At 42.7% G+C, this 23089-nt stretch overlaps 1 protein-coding gene across 1 annotated transcript in view; it reads right to left on the minus strand.

The window, feature by feature from the left end:
• The window catches only part of LOC126268013 (dual specificity calcium/calmodulin-dependent 3',5'-cyclic nucleotide phosphodiesterase 1-like), a 1575562-nt gene extending 1552819 nt beyond the window's left edge, over positions 1–22743 (minus strand). Inside the window, exon 1 of the mRNA XM_049973424.1 lies at positions 22542–22743. Coding sequence (XP_049829381.1) covers positions 22542–22656 — 115 coding nt within the window. The 5' untranslated portion in view covers positions 22657–22743. The remainder of the gene's footprint in view (positions 1–22541) is intronic.
• Between the last annotated feature and the right edge of the window lie 346 nt (positions 22744–23089).

Genomic DNA, 23089 nt, shown 5'->3' on the forward strand with positions numbered 1-23089 from the left:
TAATGCTGTTCAATGTCAAAGCAACAAATAGCGTATTGCACTTCATTAGTATAACACTTCTTAAACTACCTCCAACTTAGGGATGGTAAAATTTTGCAATACAATTAATTAGTCCAAGAACAACAAGAAACTGCCGTTAAAGCAAGTTGGAGCAAGCCTTGGCCGTTGCATATGCCCACGTACCGTCTAACTGATCACGCCCACAGACTAAGAGATTTATTATTATTGGTATTATATGCTTGGTGTCTGTTCTTTCGGACGTGTCTGAAGGAACAATCACCACACACGTAATAGTAATATATACACGTCTTGACGGCATTTCATATCGTAAGTGTGGAACTTAAGTGTGGAAGCACCCTAGGTGAATCATGCTTAATGCAGGAGCAATGACAGCGGTGAACGGGCTGCGGGTGGGGGTGCGGAGGTGGGGCACAAAGGAAGTTGTGTGCAACAAATTGGGAATTTGGATTGGGCGGGAAGCGTGCTCGGATGGTCGATGCAGTAAAGGCACCAGCTCGCGTAAAGCGGGAAGTCCGGGATCGGGACCCTGTCCGGCATAAATTTTCACTTGTCTCAACTGAAATATTTCAATGCCTTTATTGCGGCTGTCGTCAGCATTTCTTTTTCATGAAATGCATTATTGTCTCGGCATTGCTACACCGATTCTTATGTCACGTGTTTATCGCTAGTTTCAAACATTAGGCGATGTTGTTAAAACACTGCTGATCACTTTCCTCAGCGTACCTAAATAGTACTGGTCATTTTCAAAAAGAAGTTTTAGTTAAAAACGAAAAATTTTAGCACTGCTGCGATGGCAATTATATACGCTAGTTTTTTTATTGGTTAAAAATGAGAAAATATTCTATAACTAAGACGAAATAGATTCAGAAAAATATCGATTATTCACAACTGACAGACCGCTATCGGTCTTAAGCGGTAGGTTTTTCCCATCGCTATCCTGATGCCCGGTGTAAAGAAGAGTAGCAGCGGTGCCCCGCCTGGGTGACGGGGACGTACGTGGCAGTACAGGTGCGGTAGCGAGGTCCCCAAGCACAGAACAGAACAGGTAGTTTCCACAAGGAGGAGGCGAGAGCCACCCGCACCGTGGCAAAACAGTGAGTGTAGTGAATATTCATGAAGTGGCAGTGCGGCGAGAATATGAGGGCCTCCAGAGGTACCTAAGCACCGGCCGAGTGCTCTTGCGGCGGTCTCCTGAGTAATTTCTTTCTTATCCTCCATCAGAGGCTCCAGGGCCGCGCGAGCTCTCTTGAGACCTTTTCCGCTGCTGCCATTTTTCAACTCTCAGGCTTCCTTCCCTCTGCTACTCGTCCTCTACAACACCCCTTTTCTTTTCTCGCAATTGTGTAATTAGAATTTCGTTTGCTTCTACCCCTTTTTTGATCGTCCAATTCGCTGTAAGGTGCTTCCAGCTCGTTGCGAAATAAGTAAAGACTTCGCAAAACTTATTACTCTTATCGCTGACGGTAAAGAGGTTTTCAAAAGACTGTTACATGCAGTGGACGAGCTGCAGTCTACTGAAAACGGGACAGAAACAAACAACGTAAACACCAAAGTAATCAGGAGTCGCAGCAAGTACAGCCAGCACTGGAAAAGACACCGTAAAAGAAGTAATCAGGTTTTTGTATTTAGGATGTTATGTCTGAAGAAAGGAAAGCAGAGAGTGTTTCAAGACGCCACTGACGAATTTCGAGGAAAGATAGCTTACACGTATAAGGTCAATTATTTTTCCAAAGAATATTTTGTTTTTATAATGACAACATTCTGCTGCACTTTATGCTATTACTTACTAATTTCTAGGTTGGACACATAAACCACAGTCGGTCTTTGAAATCGCCAATGAGCCGCCTCAGTCTTTTATGGTCCGTGTATTTCGTTCTCAAATCCCCTCTGATACCGTCAATATATCCGAGACTTAGTCTTCCCCTTTTTCTGTTACCGGCCATACCCATTCTGACGCTTCTCCTTAATCATTGTCACAATGACTGCAATTTGTATAGCTCTTACAGTTGGCGGAATTTCCTTCTTTTCTAGTAGTCTGTGTCTAACATTCGTGCAAAATTCTGTCTCAAAGCTTTCTCAAATGTCAGGAGTTTATGTCTCTGCTAGGTGTAGGACCACGTTTTTAATTACAATCCTGTAGGTCCTAACGTCCTTGAATCTCGGTATAAGCCTGGTCTCGAGGCAGTTGGTTGGATTAAAAAATATTTTTATCTTACACACACTATTAAAGTGGCAAAGCTCTGTGTCTTTTGTGTAGAATCACACTGCGACATCTGAAGCGCAATTATCTGAAACATCCTGAGACTAACACATTGGTTCTTGGAATGACCTTCCTTTAGTTCTCAATTAAGGAAAACTAAACTGATGTCACTGAAGGAAACACTTTAAGGCTAGAGTAAAGTTAACACCATGTTTACAAAGGAAATAGATTTGGACTTTAATTATGCAAATTTAAAGGAACGTTACACGGTGGTGGAGTCGGAATACTACACAAATTGCCTCTATTTTTAAACCCAAGGAAAGAAAAGAAACGCCAGATTTATAGAAAAATTAACAAAACAGCAATAAATAAATAAATAATTAAAAAATAAAAAGTCTGTGACTTTTCAGTAATTATTCTGTCTTTGGACAAGTCTACAGATATAAAAAACCATCAACAACTAGCCAACATGTTTCAAATTACTTGGCAGTGATGGAATAATTCCTAAGCCCGGTTACTGCTAACGGGTTGTCATTAAAGGAACCATGTGTGGTGTTTTAGCGAAAAATCAGGCCTACTGGAGAGCTTGTCATTAACTGCTACCGACGATTCACTGTCTATCAACATAGGAGATCTTGTGGGGCTTTCAAACACTCTCACATGTCCTGATTTCAAACCTGTCCTTCGCGTTATCCACAAAGGACGTTTGGCATAAAAATATTTCCAGTAGCCACAAGTTAAAAAAATGGTTCATTTGGCTCTGAGCACTATGGGACTAAACATCTGAGGTCATCAGTCCCCTAGAACTTACAACTACTTAAACCTAACTAACCTAAGAACATCACACACATCCAAGCCAGAGGCAGGATCGAACCTGCGACCGTAGCGGTCGCGCGGTTCCAGACTGAAGCGCCTAGAACCGCTTGGCCACAGCGGCCGGCAGCCACAAGTTATTCAGACTCAGTAATTTCTCGATTACTGCGGTTAACGCGGGGCCTATCACTGCACGGTTAACCGAAAAACACGGTTTATCCAAAATACACACATTTTTTCCGGAATCTGCTATTTACTGTGCTTCCAAAACGTGCTACACGCCACATTTTAAAACCTACTGGATTACTTCCGCATTACTCGCCTGAAACAGACAACTAATTTACAAAATTACATTTAAAATGAAGTTCATTTCTGTATCACTTCTTCTCAGTTCACGTTCGGGAAATAATCGTCAATTCGCTTTCTGTTTAGATTCTTCATTCAATTTTTTTGCAGCCGACAGACGTCATTTCCCATAGACTGGAACGTCAGTATAATCACACTATTTTATTCTGCATACTCCAATAACAGTTCAGCTCATCAGAGTGCGTGGAAACGGATTCCTCGGTCGACTCGTCTTTTCTTTCTTCCTCTACAGACTATATATTTTACACTATAATCGAGTCACTTAGTTTCTCAAATGATTTACACGCAAGGTTATTTAACTACTTGCGGATGTTTACTATTTATATCTTCACAGCCAGATATTTGGAACCTAGTCATTGTTTGGTTTGGAAATCTAGCAGTAAGACGTGTTTGCAGACCAAATTATGGGAATTAAAGTCCTCCTATTATGCACACATCTGTTGCCTACAAATCCCAGCCATGTTTCAATGATTTTGTACCATCGTCACTGGGTACTTTTACCCATTTCTTTAAAATCCAAACATGTCTTATGTACTAGATATTCTAAAGGAATTAGGCCGAAAAACAGCTGAAGTCTGATATGATTATCATCTTATTTTCTACATTTTGGTTTCTTTAGGATACTCTTTACATTAGTGTCTGTAACTAAATAATGTTACTGTGCGTTTGGTTGGCGAGTTAACAGCTCACTTTATCTATACTCAAAAAATTTTCGTGGCTGTATTTGGCGAGTACTTAGTTATTTTCAAAGTATCATTCACATCTGAATGCTTCTGAGTTTTGAAAATGCACACGTAAACAAGATAGATGTTCCTCAGGAACTCCGCTTGGCTGCTACATTTTTTTACACCAATGCTTCAGTGGCACGGAACTGATTTTTGACCGAAATTTGATAGCCAAACGAAGAGTGGGGAAATGGACAAACGAAGCATCAAATTTATCAGTGTGAGGGCTCGTTTAAAAAAAAGAAAAAAGGCGTGTACATAATTGCTTGAAAGTACTCAGGGCAATTAAGAAAAACTTGATAATGAGTCATACGGGAAACTGAAATGTTTCACAGACAACTGTTTCTAGATATATAAAAGAAGTGTCAAATAGTTAAATTCTTCAGCGCCTAACTATTTTGGGCATAAAAGGTTACATTTTGTAGACACTTCATAATTCTATCTTTCATGCTTAAAAAATAGTATAATTATCAAATAACAGCACAAATTGAAACTTATCTAATTTTTCTTGATCTGTATACTCTTAATAATAATAGAATACCAACCGATGATCAAACATTTCTTGCTTTTTGATCAAAACTTCAAAATAGAAAAAATAGCGGTAACGGTCAAATGTTTTGGGAAGTTATTTGTCTCAAAGTAAGAAACAAAAGAGATTAGATAAACATTTACGTGGATTTGAATGATGTTAGAAATCATGTACAGAAAATGAGGCCCCTCAAATGTTTCTCTCATCTGTGATTTCTTGCTTTTAGACTAATCACTTTACAAAACATTTGACCGTTAATTTTTTTCACTATACAGAACACAATTTTGGTGTTACTTCTTTCTGTCTGCTTCGGAACACAATAATGCAGATACTGGCTCACAATATCGAAAAATGTAGAAAATAAGGAAAATACTTTCAGAGATGAGATGTTTTTAGGCCTAATTTCGATAGAATGAAACATACCAACTTCTACTGGGTGATTCCGTGGTGATGTTACAAAGTTTCTAGGGTGATGGAAAAGGATAAGTGTATGAATCTGAAGTAACTATCCCTGTACAAGATACGAACAAATCGAAAGTTGTGAGCAAAAACCGTTCTGATGCCTTGACAGTGGAATAGAAGTACTGGTACTGGTGTTGCTAAGATTGTAGGATAGGCAACTTTCAGAGGTGGTAGTATGGAGCAAAACAAGAAAAAAAGGTCCAGTAAACATGGACTCTAAAATGCGTACCTTAAGAGCTATGAGCAGTTGTTCAGTAGAGGAGATGTGTTTCACAGTAATGAATATGAACAAGGGTTCATAGCTTCTCAGGTATCATTTTAGCGCCCACGTTTACTGGAAAATTTTTCTTGCTTTGGTCCTTATTAATATCTATGAAAGTTGCATACCGTATATTCTTAGCAACAACAGTACCGGTACACGTATTCCACTATCGGAGGTGTCAGAACGGTTTTTGCTCACAACTTTCGACTCGTTCGTTTCCTGTACAGGCACAGTTACTTCAGTTCTTCTTCATCACGCTAGAAACTCTATAACATAATCACGGAATCACTCAGTATAAATTCGTATGTTAACAAGCGCCGGCGCTTATAGCTTAGACGACCTGTAGCGAGGAGGAGAAGGAGGAGGAGGAGATTAGTGTTTAATGCCCCTTGAGATCATTAGAGAAGAAACGCAATCTCGGATTAGACAAGGCTGGGGAAATAAATTGGCCGTTTGCTGCTATATATCGTCGTTGGATCACTTTTCGGACATGGGTTCCTATGAAATTCTTGACCTAGTAAGTCCACTCTACAGCATCTAGAAGTGTGTAAAATGAATCGTGAAACACCCTGTATATACTCTACGGTGTTCACAACTGAGGGGACGATTGCACACCTCTTGTTTACAGCTGTTAATTGAATCTGCCACCGTAGTTACTGCACTGTCGTCGCTTAAACGCCATGAATATAATCTCCGAAGTACTTGTCCATACGACCTTTATTGCTCCTAATGCTATCGGGGATCGTTATATTCATTTTGTCCTCGTTTAGCAAAGTTACCCTGGGGAACACCAATTACTTAAGGAAGTTGTCTCGTTGTGGCGTACCGTAGCGCTGTCGACTGGACCACGTTACTAGTGAGACAATTTGAAACTGTAGCGAGGTAGGAAGGTTCACGAGCAACGCTACTCTAAAAGCTGACAATGGGGCGCTAGCGAGAACGCAGGACGAGGCGCGGGCCACCCTCCGCAGGCAGCGACAGCCGGGATTTGCGAGTCCGCGGTCAGCAGATAAGCGTGGGCGGCGATGTTTACACGTCGGCCGCGGGGCGCCGCTGATGCGGGTGAGCGCGCTGCGGAAAACGAACAGCGGTGAGAAGGAGGAGGACGAGGAGGGGGGGGGGGGAGGGAGCGAGGAGGGGAGCGGGGGAGGTGGGAGGGGGGGGGGGCAGAGGGCCGCCGCGTGGCGCTGACTGTAGCGACGAATAAATCGCGTCGCGATTAGCCGCCGTGTTCCCACCAATTTGTGTCCGCGGGTCCGCTTATTTATCTAGCCAGGGCGGGCCGGGTAGAGATTTAGGAGCCACGCGACGGATAAACAGCTGAACGGACGAGAAATATTAGCGCGACGTGCGCACCGCAATCGTCATGACTTTATTGCGACTCGTCGGGTGTATTTCTCATTCCGAGAACGTGCTCGCCCTGCGGACGGGAGTGGCTATGGTACGGAGTCGCACGTTGGTGGCGATCGGAGAGGGATGGGAGAGGGCGGGGGGGGGGGGGGGGGGGCGGCAGAGGAGGTGGTGGGGCCAAAACACTTACAATTGTTAAGAAACACTTTTGGAAGGCTGGTGACATCGGCAGGTTGAACTTTCGTTCTCGTCGCTCTAACCAGTGAATAATCTCCCTCCCGAGTTAAGATTTTACTTTTCACAATGTAAGTTACACCTATGAGACAAAATATTGTGACCACTGCCTATCGACAGACTCAGTGTCACGTTGGTGGCGCTGCAGACATGTCACGCAGAAAGAAAAATACACTGTCTGGCAGAAAATATCCGGATACACTTATAAATGAGAAAATGTCCATGTCAAGGGGGGATGACGCGGCAGTATAAACGTAGGTGTCACAAGTCATGGTATACCTTATAACATCGTGGCGGACCTCCTTCTGAGCTGCGTAGTGCAGCAGTTCTCCGTGGCATACACTCAACGACTCGTTCGAAGTCCCTTGCAGAAATGTTATGACATCTTGCCTCTATAGCCGTCCATAACTGCGAAAATGTTTCCGGTGCAGAATTTGGTGCGCGAACTGACCTCTCGATTATGCCGCACAAAAGAGTGAAGAGTTTCATGCCGGGTCATCTGGGTGACCAAATCATTCGCTCGAACTGCCCAAAATGTTCTTCTAACCAATGGCCAAGAACTGCGGCCTGGTGATATGACGCATTGTCATCAGTACGTGACGTCCATGAGTGGCTGCAAATGGTGTCCAAATAGCCGATCATAACCATTTCCATACAATGATCGGTTCAGTTGGACTTACATTCCGTGTAAATGCAACCCACTCTATTATGGAGCCACCACCAGCTTGCACAGTGCCCTGTTGGCAACTCAGGTCCATGGTTTCTAGAGTCTGTGCTACACTCTAACGCTACCATTAGTTCTTACCAAGTAAATCGGCACTCATCTGACCAGGTCTCGATTTTCCAGTCGTCTAGGCTCCAACAGATATGGTCACGAGCCCAGAAAGGGCGCTGCAGGTGATGTGCTGCTAGCAAAAGCATCTTTTCGTCGGTCGTCTGTTGCCATAGCCCATTAACTCAAAATCTCACAGCACCGCGCGAATGGATACGCTTTTTTTACTATTATTTTTACTATTATTTCACTCCATGTTGTTTGTCTGTTAGCACTGACAACTCTACACAAACGCTGCTACTATCGGTCGTTAAATGAAGGGCGTCGGCCACAGCGTTGTCCGTGATAAGAGGTAATGCCAGATATTTGGTATTCTCCGCACACTTTGTCATTGTTGATCTCGGAATACTAAATTCCCTAACGATTTTAGAAATTGAATGTTGCATGCGTGTAGCTTCAGCTACCACTCTGCGCTCAAAGCCTGCTAATTCCGCCGTGCGGCGAAAATTGCGCCGGAAACTTTTCCACACGAATCTCCTGAGTACAAATGACAACTCACCAATAATTTTTATGTAGACCCCTTTATTACATACTAATGTTAATTTTGATAAAATATCAATACAGTACCCTTGTAATATTAAATTATAACTAATATATTTAATTGAGAGTTAGCAGTCCCGTCAGGTCCAGGGCAGTGACTTCACAGGATGAGTGTACGTTGACTTCTAGTTCCTTTACTTTGATGTTTAAAGCTTTTGATGCCTCCAGAACTTTAGAAAACAAAAACATATTCTTGCCGAGCACAATATGGCATTTAATTTTATAAAAAGACAATAGAAATACTGCCTGACTCGTAAAATATTATCAAACTTAGTAAGATTTTGTATTTTTTTTCAGGGTGCGGTTGCCTATTAAAAAAGAGGTCTTGCAGACGAAGAAATTCATAGTCAACTAGAAAAGTTCACTTACTTTGAAATTGTCATGGAAATGAAGTACGCAGTTATCTGAACCCAGAAAGATGGAACAAAGACTGAAGTGCGACACTGACAGATGTACGCGGTTATAATGAACACGTGGCTGCCGTAGATACAGCTGCCATGGTGAGGTCTCTTTATGAAATAGAAAGAAAGTCAAAAATGTTTTAAGCAATGGTGGAAATGACCCTTGTGAATTCCCATATTTCATGCTGTGACACAAAAGTGGTTCTTCCACTCACTGATTTCAAACACAGAACTACACTTGGTCTACTCGCACTTGGAAGGCAACAGTCCAAAAAACTGAGAAGGCCCGAAAAGTATCAGAATTCTCCTCTTTCAAATCCATGGGGGAAAAAGATAGCATTTTTGGCAGCAAACGATGTATTTCTTCAGAATACTGGTCTTAATGGCCCACATCTGTCAGTACAGGAGGCAAATGTGAACTTTCCTCATCTATAAAGTGGGAATCCAGACCCAATTCAAAGTGTTCAGAGCGTAGTATTCGTTTGTGTGTTAATGAAAAAAATCCTGCTTTTGTAAGTATCACCAGAAGCAATAACCCTAGCTGTATGATTTTCTTGGGACTTCTCAGTCCCTTAATGCACTTTTATCTGTGTAACCCTTTCAGGATTTAACAATTTCTCTGAAAATATTGTGCATTTTTATAAAATTTTTAAATAAAATAATTTGCCGTTGGTTCAATAAGTGTTCATCAAGTATTAAAGTAAAAATTTTGAACCCCGAGTTTATATGTTTTACAAATAGAGAGTTAGGAAAACGCTAAATGCAGATGATTATGAACACATTTTACACGATTCTGTTCTCAGTTCGGAGAAGATTATTCTCTGTATCAGCACGATAGTACACCCCGTCATAAAACAGCACCCGTGAAGCAGTAGTTTGTGATCAATAACATTCCCGAAATATACTGTCCTGTCCGTCCCGACCTGAAGTCAATAGAACATATTTGGGATGACTTACAACGTCAACTTTGGTCCAAACCCCAGCGTTCAACATCACTAGCTTCTCTGGTTTTGGATCTTGAGGAAGAATAAACTACCATTTGCCCATACACATGTAGACAGCTCACTGAATCTGTCTCCAGTAGAATTCAATGCATCATAAAGGCAAGGGACAGACCCATGCTACATTAATGTCCACTAATTGGTGTCCGGATACTTTTGATGCGCCAGTGTATACAATCGGAGGGGGGAATTATTTTAGCGACGATACGGATCGAAAATGGTGAAATCCACTAATATAAGCAACTGTGACAAGGACCACATGGTTATAATCCAGTGTCTGGAACGGAAAATCTCGGAAATCCGAAGCTCGTCAGTTGTTCGCGTGCTACAGCCGAGAGCATCTTTGGAAAGTGTTTCAAGGGTGGTGAAACCGCGAGTAGGTAACAAGGTGTTGGAGTCTGTGCCTAATCACAGAAGGATAATGTCGGAGGCTTCTCCACTCTGTAAAGGAGGGTAAGTGGCAACGTAAGAATGATCTGACGACAGAGTATAATGTTAGTGCAGGTACTAGCGTCTAGGAGCACCTCGTTCATTATACGTTGTGGCACATCGGGTTCCGCAGCGGACGACCACTATTTCCATTTTCACTCAACACCATAGTGGATTACAATTGCATAAGGAATAAGATCGTCGAGGTTCAAACAGTGGATCAATGGGAACGTGACACCTGGCTTTTGTTACACAAAATCAATGGTGGTGTCTGGATTAACCATCATCTACGTGATCAGCTGCTCGAAACATGAATCGCGACACTGACGTAGACTAAGCTTATCCTACGTGGGACTCTCACCAGGACTTCCGCGGGAGCTGTGAAAATAAAGAAGGTGCCACGACAGCTATGGACCACGTGCCGTTCAGCGCATCCCATCTTGCTTGATGTTATCTCGAACGTCATGGCGTCTTCCCGCAGGATAACTGTCCCTGCCACAAGCCCAGAGTCGTGCTACAGTGGTGTAAAGAGCATGATAGTGGACTCTCTTTGATACCTTGGGCGTCGAATTCTGGTTATCTGATCCCGATGGATCTCATCACGAACGCTGTAGGGCTCCAGCTCTGTGACTACTAAACTACTGTCCCGTAATATAAGAGAACTCTGCATGGACATGAGGAAACCTCTAGAAATTACAGTGGACTTGCCGAATTTACGCAAGACAGAATAGCTGCTGTACTGCGTTCCAAATGTGGATCCACGAAATTATCAGTGTATATGAGGAAAAGGGTCCAAACCCCACTAGAAGGTACTGTGGACGGATGTTTGCGCCCAGTGTGACGTATCTTGTCATAATACATATTTTAACTATAATATTTTTTAACTATTAGGTATTACAGTGGTTCATACATATAGACTAATATTTTTCCGATTATTACCTTACTGAGCTATTAAACTGAAGAGGAAGGCTGTTCCCATTGCGGAAGAGAGCTTGCGCAGTACATATGTCGCATCATATAGCTCCACGGTGCAGTGAGATTAATGAGGCCATCGCAAGTGTTCATCGTCAACGTGCAATAATCAGTCAAAGACGGCAGGTGGCATCACTGGTAGTGAGAGGTAATTAATCTGTGTCCAGGGAACACAGAAAACAGTGTAATCGTTGTCGTAATGCGGAAACGGAGCGATTTATCTAACGTCTAAAGCGCCATGATCACTGGTTTTCTAGCCAAGGATGGAACAATTTCCGAAATGGTTTAGTTTGTTAACTGACCGAGAGCTGCCGTCCTTAAAGTATAACGGGCATCGCAAAATGGCTATGTAAAACCGACGCTGAGGCAACTGTGGTCATTGCAGACCGCAAATAACAGGGGTCGACAGCGGCTAGGATATATGCACGGGCGAATAGACGTGATACTGTTAAAGTGAACACCCATACGAACACAGTGGTTACTCCTGAACGACCGTTCGCGGACGTTGCTTCGAAAGGCCTCTGCAGCAAGCGCCTGGTTCGTGCACCCATGTTGAGGGCTGTTCACCGGCGAAAAGGGATAGAATCTGCTCGCCAGTAACGCTACTGGACATCCACTTAATGGCGGGAGGTGGCCTATTCAGAGGAATGACGTTTTATACTCAATGGTAAAGATGGCCATTGGCGTGTACAGCGTGAAAAGCCTGAAAGCCCAGGAGGGAACACCCTGAGTGATTCGCCCTTCTGGATGGTACAACGGATCAACACAAGTATGCATCTATCTTTGCGCACCATGTCCACCCCTGTATGCAACTTGTTTTGTTTCCTTGCAAAGACGTCTAACAGCAGGACAATACAACGAGTCACACAGCTCGCCGTGTACCTAAGTGTGTGGTCTAAGAGCACCAGCACAAGTTTACCGTTCTCCTCTAGCCACGGAAGTCTCCGGATTTGAATCTAATGGAGAATCTATGGGACCACCTGGATCGGGCTCTTCATACCACATTTCCTCAACCGAAAAACCTAGCGCAGCTGGCCACATCACTGAATTCGACATGGATCCTCATCCCTGTCAGTACCTTCCAGAAGCTTACTATATGCTTTTCTGCACGTCTCGTAGGCATCTACGCTGCAAAAGGTGGTTATTCATTCCAACAGTTGCTCACATTAATGTGAGTGGACAGTGTAGGTCTTGGAGAAAGATCGGTGGTGTGAGTAGCGGCTCGCTAGGAGAGAAGATGGGGTTGATCTAGAGAATGAGCGCTTATAAGTCATAACTTCAGTTAGAAATTTTAATAGCGATAATTCATTTTTAGTAAGTAAATTAGTAGTTGCGGTGTTATTAAAAGGCAATAAACATCTGGTTTATGCTAAGCAAATGACGGGAGCTGTATCATCCGAGAATATACGAGATGGTGCGATATAGAACAGGGCTAGATTTTGTTGCTCCTAAATGCGTCAGTCGGCGATTACACACGTTTCAGCCGAGATCTCCTTGTTGATATAAGCTTAATATTTCCATTTCCAAGTTAATTATGTTGCTCGCCAAGTGCATCAGTCAGCGCTTAAAAACGTTTCAGGCGAGGTATCCTTGTTGACTCGAAACCTAATATTTTTCTATTTCCAAATTATTAATATCGGACGTGCTAAGCTCACGTTGGCTATTTACAACAAATACACAGTGATGAGTCCCTCATGGTGGCTACCAGCAGTCGTATCAGAAGCCACATGTTACTACCCACTGGCTGAGAGGGATGTCGCCAGAGGGAACTGCAACACAAAGAAGGCAGGAGAGTGCCTACGTGACAATTAAGAACATTAGCCTAAGTACGAGCTAAGCCCATTTTGCCACCGTCAGTGAAATGGATTTACACAGTATATCTGTATGGCCTCAATATCACTGCTCAAAAGCAAATGGTCTGTTTCAGTGTAACAAAATTCGAGGCTAGACACAAAAATGATGTTGTAAGATACTATGTGGAAGTAGAATACTCTTTTGATGCCATTTTACAGTCATTCAGGCCGGCTTATGGTCGGTAGAGTAATAGTTTCCTGGATAATAGAAACTCCTCTATAAAGAAGGAAACGCGTGTCACATAAGGCACAGTACATTTACATAATCGAGATATCAGTTGAGATAACCAAAGCTTGTCAGATTGTTCATTTACTAAGGTGTCCCCAGAACATTATAGGTGTTGGAGGATCGCAATGAAATGCAGAAAGACTAGGAAAAAATTTCCATTTTGTTTGATGAATGGAAGTAAGTCAACGCAAGGTAGTTTCCGATTACAAGATTAATACGAACACCTTCATTACCCCACGTCGCGTAAGTACTTGGAGGTAATACTATAAAGCGACACGAAATGGGGTGATCATACAAAATCAGCAGTGGGGAAGGCGAATGAAAAACTTGGTTTTGCTGAAGGGGCCCTGCAGAAGTGCAGTCTACTAGTTAAGGAAATGTCATACAAGACGCTAGTGAGACCAATTATAGAACAGTGTGTAGAGTTCTTATAAAATAGTCATGACTACAGACATAAAACAAATTCAGAGACGCCGTAACATGCCGCTCTAGCCCACATAAAAGTGTAACGCAGATCCTGGGGGATTTAAATGTGGATCTTTGGAAGAAAGGAGACGCAGCTTTCGTGAAACCCTGCTCGATAAATTTAGAGAATCTATATGCCAAGAATAGTATGCGAATGTTCTACGGCCACGAACATACGTCCGCGCGAACAGATACAGATAATAATATAAAAGTGATTAAGACACGTACTGAATAACGTATACACACTTTTTTTCCTCGCTCAATAAGCGAATGGAATAACACAGGAAGTTGCTAATATAAATGCCAATTGCCTTTCGTCATGCAGTGTTCAGTGGCATGTAGAACACTTATGTAGACTCACATTTAGTGGCTAGAAAGCATTGTCACAAAAACCTTTTGAAAGGCGTCATGGTCGCCTTGGATTGTAAATACTTATTCAGATAATCCACTAATGTAATTTTTTCCGTGCGGCTACTTTCAAGTGGAATAGTGAAAAAAATTGTTGAAGTTGAAACATAAACTCAAACTTGGATCAGACACGGTCCTTGTTTTACTTTTCACTGATTCATGAATCTGTAGAAGAATTTACATAATGTTGTGTCATATACCAACGTTATTGCCTTGCTCTTCATGAAAAAAGAATGGAAAGAATTAGCGCATATATCCACCTGTTCGACCTGCTAGAAGCCTCAGTTGGTTTTCACATATTCTATTGAAGCCATGTGTAAGGCGCTGATCAGCGTTCGTAGACATCGAAGCCAAAACTGATTACTAAAATTATTATTAAGAGTACGTAATAAATATGGTACATTTATCAGTGATGTGACATCATCTGCAGGTTCTGTAACTACTTCCGCTACTTCGTGGTGCTGATGTGGCGGTAATACGTCGTGTTGCGAAGAATTCTACTAGCGGAGCTACGTTAGGTCTGGAGGCTCTCTTTTTCCCCACTCGATGAGAGGTCGTCGGCCCGTCAACCTTGATGAACAAATCGCACTTCAGCACGTGCCACATACAGACAAAAGGAGCATTCGTAGAACACTCTCTGCGATAATGCAGCACAGTGGTAACTGAAATGTCTGAATGCGGAACGCAATCCTACTCGGTGCTTGTCAGCAACAACGAAGTTATTATGTACCACGTGCTCCTCGAACATAAAACATTGCGTGACATGTATACCCGGAGAACGATTCTAAGTGTGACTCGAAGTTGCTAGTAACGGAACAGTTATATGTGAACTTGGCACAGACAATTCATAAGACAATAACAGATTAGTATAGTGCAGTTGCTTAAACGTCAAGTTCAAACTGAACGCCGAAAGATATTAATTCTGAGAGGTCTTTACGCACCCAGTGATATAAACGGAAATGTCCGACTCTTGGGTGAAAAAGTCTTGTTTAAAAATTTTAACATCTTGATAAGTTGGATGAGTACTATTCACGACAGTATTATGTATTATTATAACTTTGAAAAAAATTGACATCCTCAGCACTACTCGAGAAATGAAATCTTTTTGTTGTGGTTTCCATTTCGAAGACTGGTTTGATGCAGTTCACTATGGTGGCTCTTTATCTCCACATAACTATCGCAACCTACATCCATTTGAACTGCTTACTTTTGGCTCACTCTACACTTTTTACCCTCTACTCTTCCTCCCATTATTAAATTGAATGTCCTCAGGATGTGTCCTGTCAACTAATGCCTTCTCTTACTCAGTTTGTGCCATAAAATTCTTTTCTTCCCAATTCCATTGAGAACCTCTTCATCTATTATTCGATCTACCCAGTTAACTTCAGCATTATCTTATAGAGGCACATTTCAAAAGTTTCTATTCTCTTCTTGCGTGAATCGTTTATCGTCAACATTTCACATTCATCTTTGGCTACACTCCATAAATATACCTTCAGAAACGGCTTTCTAACACACAAATTTATATTAGAAATGAACAAATTCCTCTTTTTCAAAAACGATTTTCTTGTTACTGACACTCAAAATATGCAACATTTTCTTTTTATTAATGTCGAAACACACTGAATGAAGTTGCTTCTGTGATAGTAATCAATGTTTGTACAATTCTCAGCTAGACAACGAATGTTTTGACTTGAAATTGCAGTTAATATTGTGTACGTGTTGTGTTCTGAAGGATTAGACCGAAAATGCAAGTTGTCGGTGTGTATACCTTGACTGAAAGAAGAAAAAGTTTGATAGGACACCTCTTTAGGAATTAAGAAATAGCGGAGAGACGTGGAAGGAGTGAAAATTTTAGAGGGAAACCAGGCTTGGAAAAAGCAAGCAGGCTGAAATGAATATATGGTGCAACAGTCAAACAGATATGGAAAGCCTTCCAGAAGATAAAATAGCATGGAGATCTGTATCGAAACTGCCTTTGGACTGGTGAATGTAACAGCAACAACAACACATTACCAAAAGACTCACGAAAGTGATCAAACCACAGTAGTCGCCCTGCACAATCAGCCTAGGAGAACCATAATGCAGTGTTACTTAGTCTGCAAAGTTTTCGTTTCTGACGTTTTGCAAAAAAAAAAAAAAAAAAAAAAAAAAAAAAAAAAAAAAAAAAAAAAATTACGTAAATTAACGTCATCACTGATGGTGCTACCTACATGACATTTGTAAGTGAAATGTGTTTAATTCTGGCCCTGAAAGTCTTAAGTTGATATTTCTATTTACTTGACAAAAAAGTAGCCATCGTTTCATGTTGTGGAGTACTTCTAACAGAAAAAAATTCTCTAGTGTTCAGTGCAACGTGAAATGAAGACTGCAGCTGCACGAGTAATATTGCCAGAAGTGGATTCCTAGCACATACTTCTTTGTGTAGTATTCCTTTGCTAGGAAAGGAAGCACTCTTCTCGTTCCAGTGAGTCCATGAATATGCGTCAGGTAACTGTGTATCGTTTCAAATTTCCGTGTTTCTCCGACTGCAAAGACTCTATGCTTTCCCGAATATGGATCCGCAGCGTATGGTGTCACCTTGCGTTCGCTGATGAAACTTTAGTAGTAGAAGTTATGTTCTGCAGCAGCTTATGCTGGGCTTTAAAACAGCTTGTCACTGTTTTTTAGTCCAGCGATTCTCAACAGCCGTATTCCGACAAACTGGTGTGCCGTGAATGCATGTCACGCGTGTCCCGGGATTTTTAATGTCTTTTAATCTTCCACAGATAAAATATCTAGAACACAAAAAAAAAAATGTTGGAAAAACGTTTCCTTGAGTAATAATTTTGAAAACTTTGTATTTCATAGTCGTTCCATAATTAAAAGATGAATTATATACATGATATGTTTGGTTTTCTACATCTAGAGAAAAAAGTCATATGTAAGGGAATCGCGGAGGTTTGAAACTTACTTTGGTGTGTCCTAAAAGAAGAAAGGTTGAGAAGCGCAGGTTCAGTCTATCAACTTAGGCATATGTTCTGTCACTGTTACAACAACATTTGAGTTTTGTAACGATTACGTTAGTAAAAGGAAACACAACATTCAGTTTTCTTTCATCGTAGAAACTTTGAAGACAGTGAATGGCAGCGACCGATAATAAATGCAAATCGTCGAAGTGACGTTGTTGAGCAATGTTACATAAAAATTTTCGCGGCTGATAACTGGTTCGCACAGACAATACGATGCAAAATTCAGTTTAATGAACGTTAGGGGAACAGAGGTCGCAAACAACTAGGCAGCAGGAAGTAAACTTCATGTCAGGTCATGGTTGATAACATCAGGTCATCACGTACAATCTCAAAGGTAACTAATGCCTACGACAATTACAGCTTGTGTGTTTAAAGTACATTTGATTTGCATTCTCATGGTGGAGCCACTAGCTCGACTCTTATGCGACTGTCGCGAAATTTGAATGGACATCAACTTTCAGATGTAGAAACACGCTTACCAAATTTCGTTTATGTCAGACAACTCCTTCCTAGTGTAGATATTTTTTTGCACCAACGTATAGGACTTAATGCAGATCCAGTCCTACGTCAGCTAATGTGTTCAATGGATGGACGTCCCTAGAGGTCATTGTCTCCAAATGGAAGCTTTGAATAATTTTTAAATTTTTAAAAGACTGAAATCGATTCAGGAGATGCTGCGCCAAAGCTCCTGTGTGGCCTTCTTGTACGACTTTAAGCTAATTCTAGTATGGGTATTCCAGCAAAGCTAAAGCCTAAGTGACCAAGCGCTAAAGCTTGCCATCAATTCGACGTGAGCGAAACGTTAAATTTCATATTTTTAATACGGGACCGCATCAAATGGAGGGTACTCCTGAAACATTCAATCAAGTATTTCCGATATTTCACCAGGTGAAGTCACGACCCTAGTTGCATAGGTATTTAGAAACTGGACTAATATTAAGGATGATCATGTTTAAAGTACGGAGGGAGGGAAATTAGGGTTTAGCTCTCCATTGACGTCGAGGTCATTAAGGGCACAGCTCAAGTCTAAACTTGGACAGAAATCATTCATTATTTGCAAAGGAACCATCCCAGAAATTGCCTTAATCGATTATTGGAAACCAGAGAAACCCTGCATCAGGATGGTCGGAAGCACATTTGAACCGCACCATAGCGAATGCAAGTTCAATGTCCTAATACTGCGTCACGTCACTGGGCTAGCAAAAGGTTTAAATCCCTATATGGCTATCCTGATTTAGAATTACTATGACATTTGTAAATCTCTTCCAGGCTATTTAAGGATGGTTCGGCAAAGTAAATACTCCTGTATCATGCCGACCGCTGAGGCCGAGCGGTTCTAAGCGCTTCAGTCCGGAACCGTGCTGCTGCTACGGTCGCAGGTTCGAATCCTTCCTCAGGCATGGATGTGTGCGATGTCCTTAGGTTCGTTAGGTTTAAGTAGTTTTAAGTCTAGGGGACTGATGACCTAAGATGTTGAGTCCCATAGTGCTCAGAGACATTTGAACCACTTTTCCTGTATCTTTCTCAACCTGATAAAGTATTTCGCCGCAAATTATCATGCTACTGATGGAACTTTAAACTTACTTTGTTTCCTTATCGGGGCAGGGGGATGTGAAGAGGTGTCAGATGCACAGGGGGTTGACAAAGCTATGGGAACTCCACAAAAACAACACATTACCATTTGTAATACGTTGCAGGAAAACCGTTGGTATTCAAAACAACCGTCTCAGAATGGATAAATACAGGTCCTGTATGTTTTTGCAACATAAACAGATACCATTCTTCCTGTGGCAAGTTAAGGTAACGATGATGGAGGTGGATAGCTATCAAGTGGCCTTCTCTCCAAGGTAGACCACAAAGACAGAATAATATAACGATCTGATGACTGAGTGGCCAGGGGAGAAGTGACAGTTCATCCTCGTGCTCACAAAACTAGCCCTGGGCGACGTGAACTGTGTAAACAGGGGCCCTCTCGTCTTGAAACACAGCAACGTCACTGGGGAATAATTATTACACCATGGTATGGACCTGATCAGCTTAAGCGGTCCAATAACCCATGACAGTAATATGAAATTGCAGAGTAACCATTGTAAGTAGGCTGTATAGGTTTTCTTATTGGTAACGCCACATAGCGCTCTGTATGAAAAATCACTGGCTGTGCTGTGCGCAGTCTGTGGCTAGTTTGCATTGTTGTCTGCCATTGTAGTGTCGGGCAGCGGCAGCTGGATGCTAACAGCGCGTAGCGTTGCGCAGTTGGAGGTGAGCCGCCAGCAGTGGTGGACGTGGGGAGAGAGATGGCGGAGTTTTGAAATTTGTAAGAATTGGTGTCATGAACTGATATATATATACATATTTTATGACTATAAAGGTAAATACATTGTTTGTTCCCTATTAAAATCTTTCATTTGCTAACTGTGCCTATCAGTAGTTAGTGACTTCCGTAGTTTGAATCTTTTAGTTAGCTGGCAGTAGTGGCACTTGCTGTATTGCAGTAGTTCGAGTAACGAAGATTTTTGTGAGGTAAGTGATTTGTGAAACATATAGGTTAATGTTAGTCAGGGCCATTCTCTTGTAGGGATTATTGAAAGTCAGATTGCGTTGCGCTAAAAACTATTGTGTGTCAGTTTAAGCACAGTCGTGTATAATTATTCAAAGGGGACGTTTCTCCATGAGACCAATATAGAACACCAGGATACAGCTGCCCAAATAGTCACCGAACCCGCGCCATGTTTCATCCTAGTCAGCAACTAGTCTGTACCGTAAGTTTCGGACGGTGTATTTCAGACGTAAACTCAATGACTTTCTTCCATTGCTCCGTTGTATTAAGTTTTATTGCTTCGCCACTACGTTTTCCTGTTAGAGGCATCTGCAACACTGATGAGTGGTTTTGAAATTACAGCTCACCCTGCAATTTCCTGCTTCTGGAGCTCTCTCTGTGTTGCCATGATGATGGCAGAGTTCGCGAGCACAACGTCCAGTTCTGCTGTGACTTTTTCACCTGTCGTCCTCTTATTTTCCGTCACAGTCTTTCTCAATGACCATTTGACACAGTCTCTCAACACACACTTTCATCCGCGTTGTAACGTATCGAATGACATTTTCCCGCTTTCCCTGAATGCGTTATAAATCGTCGATATGGTGCTTCTTCAAATACGACACATTTCGACTGCCTTGGTTACGGAAGCACCCACCATACGAACAGTGACAATTTCCAAGGTTCAATTCCACGTACAACCGAGACAATGCACGCACAACTAGACAGAACACGATTCTTAACACGACTGACACTTGTAACGTATGGAAGACATCGCATAAAGCGCAGTCCATAGTCAAGTACAACAGCGCCGCCAGTAGGCTTTGCTAGTATCTTCACGTATGTTTAAGCATGCATATCTTAAGGTGTTTCCGTTTTTTTGGCCACCTGATGCACATGTAGTGTCATAGATGAAACAACAGTCCAATCTACACCAGTCAAGACTTTTAGGAGTCAACCGATATATGACACCGATGTGTGTAACAACTGTGCTACACCGGGAGACGAACTCGGAAATACTTGCACTTCAGTGGCAAGTGTTCTACCGATTGAGCTATCCAAGCAAGCCTCAGGACCGGATCTCACAGCATTAGTTGCACGAGTACCTCATCTTCTACAAAGTTCTCATACATACCTTGCGGGCCTAACACTCTTGGAAGAGCAGAAATTCGGGAGGATGGCTTAGCCACTACCTAGAGGATTGTTCCTAAATGAATATTCTGCAGCGGAGTGTGGAATGAAGTAGTGGTAGTTCTACACGGTAAGCAGGAAAACTACTGTCAACTTAGGAAGATAGAAAAGAAATACCGGTGGAAGTAAACCTGTGAGACTGGGTATTGAATCGTGACAGTTTAGTAGCTAGAGCATTTTTATGCGGAAGGCGAAGGTCCCATGTTCGATTTCCAATGCAACAAACAGCCGCATTCTGCCAGAAAGTTTCTAATCAGAGCTCATTCAGCAGCAGAGTGGACGTATACTCCGGTCCTCATATAACGTTTGCACCGTCAACCAACGGGATACCAGTATACCCTGAAGTGACAAACATGATGGGACAACACCTAAAATCGCGTCGAACCGCCTTAGTGCAAGTAACTCCACGTGGCATCGGCTGGCTCAACAAGTCGTTCCATTGCAGGAACAGTGAGCCATGCTGCCTCTGCAGCCATCCATAATTACTAAGGTGTTAACGGTGTAGGGATATGTGGAAAAACTTACCTCTCGACTACGAATCAGAAATGTTCGTGGGATTCGTGTCGGATGATCTGGGCGACCAAATCATATGCTCAAATTGTGCAGAATGTTCCTTGATTGACTTACGAGTAATTGTGACCTGGTGCAGTAGTGCATTGTCATCTGTAAAAATTCCAATGTTGTTTGGGAACATTAAATGACTGAATAGCGGCAAATGTTCTCCAAGGAGCCGAACATAATCATCTCCAGCCTATTATCGGTACACTTGGACCGGAAGAGTCAGTTAATCCCATACAAACACACCCCACACGATCAAGCAGTCACCACTACCTTACAAATTGTCATGTTGACAACTTGGGTCATGACTTCGTAGCTTCTGCACCACATTCGAACCCTAACATCATCAGTTCTTACCACCTGGAATCGGAGCACATCTGACATGGCGACGGTTTTCCAGACGTCTAACGTCCAACCGTTACGGTCACGAGCCCAGGATAGGCGCTCCAGACGAAGTCGTGCTATTAGCAAAGGTACTCGCGATGGTCGACTGCTGCCGTAGCCCATTAACGGCAAATTTCACCGCACTATCCTAACGGTTACATTCGTCGTACGTCCCACATTCATTTCTATGGTTATTTCACGGAGTGTTTCTTGTCTGTTAGCACTGACAATACTAGGCAAACGCCACTGCTCTCCATCGTTAAGTGAAGGTCGTCGGCCGTTGCATTGTCCATGATGAGAGGTAATGCCTGAAATTTGGTATTCTCGGCACACTCTTGTCGCCGTGGATCTCAAAATACTGAACTGCCTAACGATTTCCAAGACGGAACGTTCCATGCATCTAGCTGCATCTACCATTCCGCGTTCAAAGTCCGTCAATTCCCGTCGTGAGGTCAAAATCACATCGAAAACCTTTTCTCATGAGTCACCTCAGTACAAGTGACAACTATACCTCGTGTACACTAAACTACCGCCGTCTGTACACGAGCGTATCGTTATCCAGTGACTTTTTAACCTCAGTGTGTATGCGCTTCTTCCCGTAGGCTATTCAGTGTCAGATCCAGGAGGTGCAGTGTGCGCTGTAGCATACTACGGATGTACGGATGGCACAGTGTGTCTATGTGCGGGGATGCATGCGCGACGGGGAGGTGAACAGAATACCAGAGTGACAGTGCACGGCCTGCATACAGGGCTTGCTGCTCGCGGCACGTACCGACAAATCTGTTCCAGAGCGCCATCAGCAGCATTACGGCCACGGTGTAGAGCGCAGGCTGGATCGCCACGTCGAGCTCCCGGCGGAGGGCTCGCAACAGCTCCCACGAGCACATACCGCGCTGCCACACATACACACAGCCCAGCACAAAACACGGCGCGGCAGACGTAAAGCGTCCGCGTCGCGGATCCGGACTGCAGATACGGATAGATGGACGCTCGGACGGGTCGGCTGGTCGCGGTGCATCTTGCGTAACGAGACACCAGATAACAGGCTCCGCAAAGAGAGTCGCCGTCACGCGGGCACGGCCATCGCCGCGCACTTTAAATGGCGGTCGTTATATATACAGCTCTGTTACGCGACCACGTTATTACTGCACTTGGCAGGTATCGTAAAAACACCATGACGTTACAGCATACAAGTAAAGTGATGACTATGGAAAAACACCTCGCTCTCTCAATGCCTTTAGGCCACTTCTGCACATACGTTCTACATCTACATCCATACTCAGCAAGCCACCTGACGGTGTGAGGTGGAGGGTACCTTGA

Source organism: Schistocerca gregaria, chromosome 4, assembly GCF_023897955.1.
Source record: "Schistocerca gregaria isolate iqSchGreg1 chromosome 4, iqSchGreg1.2, whole genome shotgun sequence".
NCBI classification, from domain to species: domain Eukaryota; kingdom Metazoa; phylum Arthropoda; class Insecta; order Orthoptera; family Acrididae; genus Schistocerca; species Schistocerca gregaria.